The sequence below is a fragment of the Sander lucioperca genome, chromosome 13 (assembly GCF_008315115.2).
Source record: "Sander lucioperca isolate FBNREF2018 chromosome 13, SLUC_FBN_1.2, whole genome shotgun sequence".
NCBI lineage: Eukaryota > Metazoa > Chordata > Actinopteri > Perciformes > Percidae > Sander > Sander lucioperca.
Window position 1 is genome coordinate 10,696,199 of NC_050185.1, and position 10,402 is coordinate 10,706,600.

Below are 10,402 nucleotides of genomic sequence, written 5' to 3' on the forward strand. Positions count from 1 at the left end.
CCTCCTTGATTTTATATATATATACAGTATATACACACAGACACACACACACACACACACACACACACTATATGTGAAATATAGCTCATCATCTAAAAACCTCTGTGAGTGTGAGTGCATTGTGTTGAGTGGGGGAGGGGGCAGTGTTTAGTTGTTGGTTATTGTTAAATCCATTGTAAAGTAACTCTGTTAAGAAAGTAAAGCATGAATGGATCCATGCAGATATTACTAATATCATATAAAAGTGATAGATATGCAGTACTGTAAACCTGAACAGATTCTAATATGAATCAAAGTGTTAAGTTCAACACCTGATGCAGGGCTGACTGGTGAGATGAAGGCAGATGTGCCCTCTTGTTTTCCACACCTGTCTACTTCTGTCATTCAGCCATCAGACGGCAGGCAGAGGGAACCCCTGCCCTTACCTGCAGCCCCAGATGAGATTAAAGGGATGAACAGACAGCGCAACTGAAAGTCATGCTCAACAAATCCTCCCACACAGTCTGTAGCAACAACAAAAAGCCCTCTGAGAGGGGCTGGAAGCTGCACAGCACAACCACAGTCTGATCTACTGGCTACTGAGCAAACCCCACAGGTTGAGTTGAGTGCCTTGCAGAAAGGGACCTGGTGGTGGTAAAGATAGAGGGGCAAGCTTCTGGTCACGTCACACATATTAGTTTTAGTAGCAGGGGAGAATCAAGGTTGAAATTCAGAATTGAAACTCCTTGGTCCACCCTGGGTAGATACAACTGAGTGATTAAAGGACCAATTACATAAAGCAACCCTTGTGTTACCTGTAGCTCTTTAAGGTGAAGCTAAATTGAGGTGTGATGAAGGTATTAAAAAGAGGAATAGTGTTTTCCAAATGAACAGATGACTGCACCAATCAGGGTGTGCTCAAAGACAGAGGGGTTGGGCAGGGGATGATGATGTAAGTGTGTGACAGATGAAACATCAGATAGCTGGTCATTTTTCAGCAGATCCATGGAACGAGAACAGCAGACCGGCAGTGCTCAGGGAACGGACACTACTGTTAACGAGACCAGGTACTATGTGTTTTATTTTTGTAACTTTAAACTTTAACTACTTGATATGTGAGTGGATTACATATCAACTGCTACTGACTCATGTTTTCATAAATTTAGTGTTTTGACCAAAGCGTAGCATGTTTTCAGTCAGATTTTTATGGTTGAAATAATTTTGTATCCATAAAGGGAAAAAATAAAGCTTAATGCAAAAATAAAATATAATATATATATATATATATATATATATATATATATATTGACATTGTAGTTACATACATAATAAATACAATACATAATATATCCTTTTTGTTTTCTCACAGGCTATTGTCTTCAGATGCGTAATTGTCCTCCTAAATGATTACAGCAGCAGAGTAACCTTCAAGAGATGTGCAGACTTTTAGCAGCAATTCTAGAGCCAAATGTTTTGCAGTATATTTAAACTAAAAGTGTTCTATATAGCCAGTGCCTGTATGTTGTGTGGCGGGTGATACATGTAACACATACTGTGAGTGTGTGACTTGGCAGCACTGGCGGAGGCGGTGCATGCTGTTGCAGTGGTGTATCTGTGCTGCTGCTGTGCTCATGGCTCAGAGGAGGGCTGCTGGTGGCTGCTGCTGCCCCAGGGCCCCCATGAATGAAGACAATGCCCGTTTCTGCCTCCTGGCTGGGCTCATCCTGCTGTACTTGTTGTGTGGGGCGGCCATCTTCTCAGCCCTGGAACACCCCTTTGAGCTGCGTGCCCGCCGCCTCTGGAAACAGCAGCTGGACAACTTCACCCAGAGATACAGGGTCAACCTGGGTGCCCTGCACACTCTGCTGCGACAGTATGAAGAAGCAAACGGAGTTGGGATCAGAGTGGACACGCTTAGGCCCCGCTGGGACTTTTCTGGAGCCTTCTACTTTGTGGGCACAGTGGTCTCCACTATTGGTAAGCTTGAATGTTTTTTGGTTTTTCTTAGATGCTAAATTGAAAGTTAGACTAGGATTATTCTTATGGGATACCAACTCCCAAACATTGACCTTTTAACCTATTATTTTGTCTCTCGCTTTTCCAGGCTTTGGCATGACCACACCGGCGACCATAGCTGGAAAGATATTCTTAATCTTCTATGGTCTCATCGGCTGTGCTGCAACCATCCTCTTCTTTAACCTCTTCCTGGAGAGGATCATCACGATGTTAGCTTACATCATGCGCTGGTGTCATGAGCGTCGGCTAAGGTGTGCTGGAGTTGGGTTGGTATCAAGCAGGGAGGAGTCGTCCGGTGAGGAGGACAGCCTGGAAGGCTGGAAACCATCAGTCTATTACGTGATGCTGATCCTGGGTGTTGCATCGGTTGTGATTGCATGCAGTGCCTCCACTCTGTACAGCTCCATGGAGAACTGGAGCTACGTGGATTCCCTCTACTTCTGTTTTGTGGCCTTCAGCACCATTGGCTTCGGGGACCTGGTGAGCAGTCAGAGACAGCAGTATGAGTCTCAGGAGGCCTACCGGCTTGGGAACTGCCTTTTCATCTTAATGGGGGTGTGTTGTATCTACTCACTCTTTAATGTCATTTCTATTATCATCAAGCAAACTCTAACCTGGATCGTGGGTAAGCTGGTCTGCTCAGGGCGGCATCGACCCTGCTCCTGCTCTAGAAATGGCTGCCGGTGGCTTTGCTGCCCCTGCCTGCAGAAAAAAAATCCCAACCGCCTGCGTCCGCCTGCACACCTCAGACAAAAACGCTTAAAACTCAACACCGTACAGCCAATGTCATCCCGCTGCCCTGCAGGAAAACACCTCTGCAGGGACGGCTCGGTGGAGACAGTGTGTGACAGTGAGACGGATGCAGGTGCAGTGGCCGTGGGCCGGCGTCTGTCAGGAGAGATGATCTCCGTCAATGAGTTCATGGTGTCCAATAGGGTGTCTCTGGCACTGCTGCAGAAGCAGCTGAGCGAAACAGCTCATCAGGGCCCACGGCAGAGCTACGGCCAATCAAATGGATTCTCTGGTGGTGTAGGGGCCTTGGCCATTATGAATAATCGCCTACAGGAAACCAGTGTGGATAGGTAGCACCACTGAGATGTCATTCTTGTAGTCATTGCTTTGAGCTCTCTATATGGGAGCCCTAATCCAACCTATTTCCTTACCGAGTGATTTAGAGAAAATCTATCGTCACTATGACAAAACCAAATTCTGAGAATATAATATTTTCCTTTAACTAGCATTTGTTCAGCACCTCTCTGAGCAATTTCAGTGGAAGTCTATGCAGATAATAGCTGACCTCCACCGTGGATTCTGGACATCAAATCATTTTTTACATTTTGTTCTGCGTAGAGAAAGAGAGCAGAAAGACGAATAGAATTCCAAGAATTCAACACCACTGTGAAGAGGGGACTGATATCCTGAAGTGATTGGCTCATTCGAAAGCAATCAGATGAAAGAAGCAGTGAAGGACCACTTACAGGGGACTGCTGATTTAAGAGTGCTGCACATGTCCCCTGAGCTCCTCAATAAATATGGTTGAATGTGAGGTGGTAGTCAGTATTAGTGAACATACAGACCTAAACACAATATCTTCAGTCTCCTCCTCAGATAATTAGCTGTATATATAAAACATTTGAAATGTGATTTGTATTCAAACAGAGCGCCGTAGACGCTCAGGAGCTCACAAGCACAGAGTAAGAGACATTTTAATTTGTTGATTCTTCACAAGTTGCCCATCTTGTTTCATCAATGCATGTCATTGAAATTCATAGTAATCATGAAAGAGCGCTGAGATCCAGGGTTTTCAATATAGCACATCTAATCAAATGTGGCCCGTAGAGGACGTCCTTACGTAAATGAGTGCTATACAGATAGTCGCAGGATCACATCAACAGAGCGGTGAGCAAGATTCAGGCTCTCCTCGGCAAGCTGGAGGAGATCCTTTACTATGCAAGAAAACCCATTTTCATCCATTATGTGATGTTATGTATCTTCTTTAGGTTTTCATCAGTGCTTGGGATGATGTGCGAGGAGAAAAGCTTTTTCCTTAGAGACAAAATCACCCATTTTCCTCTAGTGGTCACGCTTGACGAATTGTCTTCACTGTTACTCATTTCTTTCGTGAGTTATTGTGGGAAAAAAATACTGCAAGTCGCAAGTCAAATATTCTTTATTTAGGTTTAAAACAGTGATGACTCTTAACATGTAATATTACTACTGAAAAAATACAACAATGCAGTATATGATGCAGATTACATGACCCATCCTGAAACTGACCAGTTCTTATGCTGTTTGTTTTAGCACTATATAAAAAATGAATAAGGCAGCACAGTACATATCATTAAACTTAGGAGAAAAAACACATTTCACATACACTGTATTGAAGAAAATGTTTAGAAATATGGTTAATATATCGAAGGAATTGCAAAAAAACTGTGTACACACAACTTATTCATGTAAAATCTATTTTAATTGGTAAGTAAGATTTTAGGGTATTTGACCAATTATTGGATACTTTTAGTTGTTCAGATGTTTTGGTCACAATCAAACTGCAACATGCTATAATGATGTTTTTCATTATTTTTGATAATCATTTATTAAATTATTTTAACAAATATCTAATTTTCCAAACAATCACTTCAGCCAAGTGGATCCTATTCTACATGTTTAAAGATAACACCTCTTCAAAAGAAGTTTAGATTATGTGTGAAATTTAGTTTTTCTTGACTAAGCATGTTGAGATTTTCTTAGTAGAATTAAAAATTTATTTTAGTGTTTTTTTTTGTCTGTCACGTTCTGCATAGCCACTAGCACTGTTAGCATTCCCTGTTAAAACAAATGGATAAATGTTAGCTGCATGCCAGCCTTTGGCTAACACATTTTTCCTTCCTGGAAAGGAAAGACAAACGGAAATTCTTAAAAATTATCATTTTATTATATCTATTCTTAAATCATCATCTTTAAAATACAACTCTACATATGTATGTTCCTTATTTTATCCAATGAAAATGTACAATGTCACAGCTGGTTGTTATTCAGTTTTACAGACATTTGAAATGATAATCTGTATCTTCTGTTCACTGAATATGAGGCAGAGGTTTGTTGCTGGATCAGTGTCTCTGAGTACGTTTTACAAAATGTCCTTCTTGTATAAATATAAAATGTATCAGGCTTTATTAGATCTCTTTTTGCATTGTATTTGTTATGACAAGATGCTGCTTGCTAGTATGATGTAAACAAACACCCCTGTCTGTTCATCCTCTCCGTTTTTGTCAAAGTGCACACATTAAGAAAATTGTTTTAATATTGGCATTAATTACAACCCCTCCATGGATGGTTGGAGACCAGTCGGCCTCTCAGGAGCCTCCCAGGCCCTGAACAGATAGGTAATGGGAGAAACAAATGGTGAATGTACTGTGCATAGTGAAGGAAATAACATGTCTTCTGATGGTTAGAATGGGACAGATGTGTAGATTGTACTCACATTTGGTAGTGTGGGCTTGTGAGTCTCTCTTTGTTGATAGTAAGCTGAAATAATGCAGTTCCTTCTGCAAAACACAGAAGTAACAATGTGTAATTTCACAATACAGGGTATATAGGTGCACCGTGCACCCACACATACACAAACTACATTTGCGTCTCTTACTTGCTCTGTATGCCTCCACCTGGTGGTAATCCAGGGATGACAGTGGATGCGAGGACTGTGAGGACAGACAGCAGGTCAGGTTCCTCCCCTTTGGCACACAGTTCATCATAAATCTCTGACAGTTATTTAAACAAAAACAGAGAAAAAAAACATAAGCACATTTGGAAAGTTTCGTACAATTCATTCAATTCTCGTTTTCCATGCAGGTTAAAGAATAAGACTTTAATTATTGTCAACAAACTGTCAACCATGAAAAGACCAAAACCAACAATGTGTTTTTAAAGGGGCTAATCTGTCAGCAGGGCACTGTAGATTTTAGCAAAGATTATTCAAACAGGGATAAATAGTACATTTATTGGGGACTATTTTCAGCTGCGGATTAAAAAAGATTTGGTGTTCTAGTGAGTATTTGCCACATAAGGACAGTACACTGTATGATCGACTCAAAATAAACTATAGTGCCAATGTTCGTGGCTCATTGATGTGTTTTTGGCAATAATGGAGCTCTATGGCAGAAAGCAAGAATATATATCAGGCTATGGCAACACAGACAATACTTGTTATTGTCAGTAGGATCAATTCATTGGTCATTTTGGTCTTTTCATGGGTTTTTTAAGTACAACAAAAAACAAATATAATATCACAACCTTATACTTATACTTGGAATGGTAAGAGAAGTATTGATTTGCATTAAATAAATTGTTAGAGCCGTGCAGCCCCCATGTGGTTGTCTGCCCTCATAAACCAGGACAAGTACAGAAGAGTCAATGTGCTTCTTCTGAAAACCATAAACCCCAAGAAATCTGAAAAGTGTCAGGACATTAAACCATGACAAAACAAGGTCTCAAAGTGCCTTATACGTCAGTACGTTGCCTATTGCACACCCTGTGTATCATTATAACCCACACACCTGCTACTTTAGACTCTAGCAGGTCCTCCAGCTCAGCCTCCTGGTGTAATGCCTCTGCTGACAGCTGGGGGGCTCCAGGGAAGCACAGCAGGATGATGCTGATGTTGTCCAAGCTGCCCTGCAGAGCGAAAAGTGGCATCAGCGAAGGTGAGTAATGTTGGCTGACCTTACAAAAGTCAACATATGAAACATTATAACATCCTGGGTGAACGGTTTTAGAGTTATATCATTTTCACCCCAAAGTCACCTCACAGATCAGGGTGAAGCAGGCAAATGTCAATGAAGCATGAGAGAAGCTGTGACATTTTGAGGTCATTGTGCATATCCAAGCTGAAGCCCTGTTACATAACAGAGTGACATGATGGACATGATGTCCAAACAGAGTGCAGCATGGATGTTAGTATGTGCACATGTGGTCCATGTTTATCCTGATGTGTTTCTTTGACTATTAATACAAGATAGACAATAAACTTAATTTATATTATTAATTACCTTGCGGTTCTGTGAACCTTGTTTTTAAATAGGGGATGACTTTATAGAGGGGATTTGTTTCACTTAACTAAGGTAAAGGATATGCATCAAATAAATTATGGGGGCATTTTAACAATATAAAGGTTTTCTGCTGAATAGCTTTATTGTGTTTCCCCTAATAATTCCCTTATTCTACAAATGAGTTACTGTATAGTGAAAACATATCCTTCACTAAACACCCTGAAATCCAGCAGCTATAATATGAGTAGATCTGGCTGTAGTGGAATAATTATTCTCCATCATTGGTATGAAATTATTCTTTATGTATAAGGATGGTATGACTATCAATGATATGTTCTTGAACATCAACCTTCAATCGTCTGATACTCAGAGTGAGAGTGGCTGAAATGAGTCCTCATAGGAACCCAAAATTATCCCATCTAACCAGTTCTGACACCCCTGCAATCTATTTTAAGGTGGTCTGTCACACTATTATACGAACAGCAGCCACAGTGTAAACAAGACAGAACCAAAGCTCTAGCAGAAGTCAGAGCCGTTTTTCAATTTTTTCATTGTTATTGGGTTCACTTTTAGACCTTCCATATGGGCACGGACGTATTTAAAGTGACATTACAAAGAATTATCACTTGATTCTGCAGTTAACCTCCCCTATATAGAGTAATTTAGCATCTTTCAGATCATTGGTATGGTATATGGCATTGTGTGTATTTATTATATTTTCTACTTGTCAGAACTAATCCTTGTGCTTTTGAATTGCCCAAGGGGATAAATAAAGTTATTTGATTTTAATTGAATTGTTTTGTTTTCTGGCACACAACTTTACAGTTTTGGTTCATTCTCACTGCTCTTATCTTTCTAAAGTCTTCAGAACATTTATATTCACAAGAAAAATAAGGTCCACTTGTCTAATCAAAGCTGTTGGATAGAAAAGTTGGTGCGACTGGTGTGAGTGTGTTGCAAGTCTGAGTGGAAGTCATAAAGAAGATTGATCGTGATTGTTTTGGTGTGTGTACTATCAAACAAATAGAAACTGTCCCCAAGTTACCTTCATAAAGCTGGGCTCTTTTCTCAAAAGCTGGAATGACCCCGGCAGTTTTTAGATCAAGCCAAATCAATTCAACACAGTCACAGTTTAAGGGATTATGTCATAACATAAAATCCACTGCCTATTAAAAATGATGTAACACAGTTTCACAGTGACATTGTGTTTTGTGTTCATAATACGTTAAAAGGATTTGCCAGTTAAACTACCAAACATGTAGAAGAGCCCTAAAAGGGACTAAGATAACATTCAAACTGGTTTTAAGCAGCAGGTTCTGACCTTATAGAGACAGAGGTCTATGACTTGAGTGCAGACATCCCTCAGGTCAGTGCAGACACGCAGCCTGTTGTGGATGAAGGCGCACAGCTCCTCGTTGCTGATGGTGTCCCACACCCCGTCGCAGGCGAGCACTAGGAACTCATCAGCTGGTGAGCGCTCCACCACACACACCTCTGGCTCTGGTGACACCATCTGCTGGGTGGGCGTCCGGTTCTCTGCTCCCTTGTAGCTGAAGTCCCCCAGAGCACGGGACACTGCCAGGGAGCCGTTGATCCGTTGGATGGACACAGAGCCGCCTGCACTCTCAATGCGCTCTTTCTCCAGAGGGTTGTAAGGTTTGTGGTCCTCAGTGGAGAAGCAAACCTGGCCAGACCGGCACAGCACGGCCCTCGAGTCACCACAGTTGGCGAAGTAGATGTAATACGGTGAGATGAGAGTGGCCACCACAGTGGTACCACCCCTCTCCCAGCCTTCTCGACGTGTCACAGAGAGCAGGTGCTTGTCTGTCTGCAGGAAGCCCTCGATGATGGCTCCTTTCACCCGTTCAGGGTCGTCCTCTGATCTCATCCCACCTGTGTGCACCAACAGATATAATGCTGGAATACTTTGTGTACAGCATAACAAACATCATTACATAGAATAGGATAGATATTTGCAGAATCCAATGAGAAATGATAACAGGGAAAAATCATCTCCCTTTCACTGTAATAAGAGCCTTTTCTCCAGGAAAAAAACTGTTTCAAGATCAGAATATGTTAAACATAGCTGAGCATTACAATAGCATCATACCACACCACTGATTAAATCTTTTTAATTCATTCATGCATTTTCAGTTGCATATCTTTCACCTGTGGCCAGGATCTGACCCAGAAGGTGCTGGGAGCAGTACTGTGCCACTGAGCTGCCTGCATGACCATCGAACACAGCGAAGAAGCTCCAGTCGGCCAGCTCCCCACCCAGCTGTGGCACACAGTTATGGAAGTCCTCCATGTTGGCCCTCCAGCCCTGCATGCTTCCCAGGGCGTATGTGAGGCCCCAGCGGGCACAGCCCTCCTCAGTTAGCTTGTCCAGGACTGGCCGGTCCAGGTAGGGGCTGGGGATGACCTCCTCCCTCTCCCCATCCCCTGGCTGCTCTCCCTCTGCTGCTCCTCCACGGCCCCCTTTGAAGAAAGAGCTGACCCTCTTCTCTGTCTCTTTCACCAGCTGCCGCATAAACGCAGGCATCTCCACGCTGCCCTTCCTGGCTGTCCTCATGGCTCTTATGCACAGCTGATGTGAGTGGACTCTTCTTTTATCCCTGGCCGGTGATTGTGGCTGGGCCTGTTGCTGGGCCTGTGCAGTGTCTGCGTAGCCCTGCTGCTCCAGGGCTCAGAGCATGGCTGGCTGAGCTGATAGATGTTCTCAGTGCTGGCTGCTCACCCTCCTCTCCCTGCTCATCTCCTTGCTCTCTTCTCTCCTCTCTGGAGACCTCACTGATCAGCGCCTTTTCCTCCACTCATCATTCCTCTCCTCCTTGTTTTGTCTCTCCTCTGTGCTACTGTGATTTCAACCTTCTTTCTTGGTTTTGGCTCTTCCCTCTTTCACCAGCTCTCCCCTTGTTATTTTCCCTGCCTCCGCTGTGACTGGCTGGCTATTTTTGTGCACCAATCCCTGCTTAGTTTGCATCGCCACAGTCATGTTTGAGCTCCCCCTCTCTCACCGTCCTCCTATCAGTAGCTCTGCCCCTCCCACATGTTTGGTAATCTCAGTTTTTGATCGGTTCGGATTATGGGCTGCCTCTGCTGTGGATTACAGGACTGTCAGCCATTTAACACACAGTGTGTTACTGATAGTGGGAAGAAGAGGTTTATTTTCAATATGCACACAGATGTTTTAAACTGATATTTCACTTGTATACACTAAACATGGTGCATGTACTGTACCTCTACATGGATTCATGACTCCACTAACTAAAAACAGAAATCCAAGATGAATTTATTCTTTAATTATGAGTCAGATTGGACTCAAGGTTGGACTGTTTTTGTATCTACAATGTCTG

General features: G+C 42.6%; 2 protein-coding genes across 2 annotated transcripts; one reads left to right on the plus strand and one right to left on the minus strand.

The window, feature by feature from the left end:
• Positions 1-1,372: 1,372 nt before the first annotated feature.
• LOC116065031 (potassium channel subfamily K member 13) lies at positions 1,373-4,478 on the plus strand. The gene is made up of 2 exons (XM_035990895.1): positions 1,373-1,956; positions 2,084-4,478. Exons 1-2 carry the CDS (start codon positions 1,572-1,574, stop codon positions 3,079-3,081), a joined length of 1,383 nt encoding a protein of 460 aa, XP_035846788.1. The 5' UTR covers positions 1,373-1,571; the 3' UTR covers positions 3,082-4,478.
• On the minus strand, positions 4,150-9,968 carry ppm1nb (protein phosphatase, Mg2+/Mn2+ dependent, 1Nb (putative)). Its single transcript, XM_031320362.2, has 6 exons — positions 9,213-9,968; positions 8,365-8,936; positions 6,552-6,669; positions 5,642-5,756; positions 5,480-5,543; positions 4,150-5,369 (listed from the first exon to the last, which is right to left on the minus strand). The coding sequence occupies exons 1-6, from the start codon at positions 9,616-9,618 to the stop codon at positions 5,352-5,354; spliced, it is 1,293 nt and encodes a 430-aa protein (XP_031176222.1). The 5' UTR covers positions 9,619-9,968; the 3' UTR covers positions 4,150-5,351.
• Between the last annotated feature and the right edge of the window lie 434 nt (positions 9,969-10,402).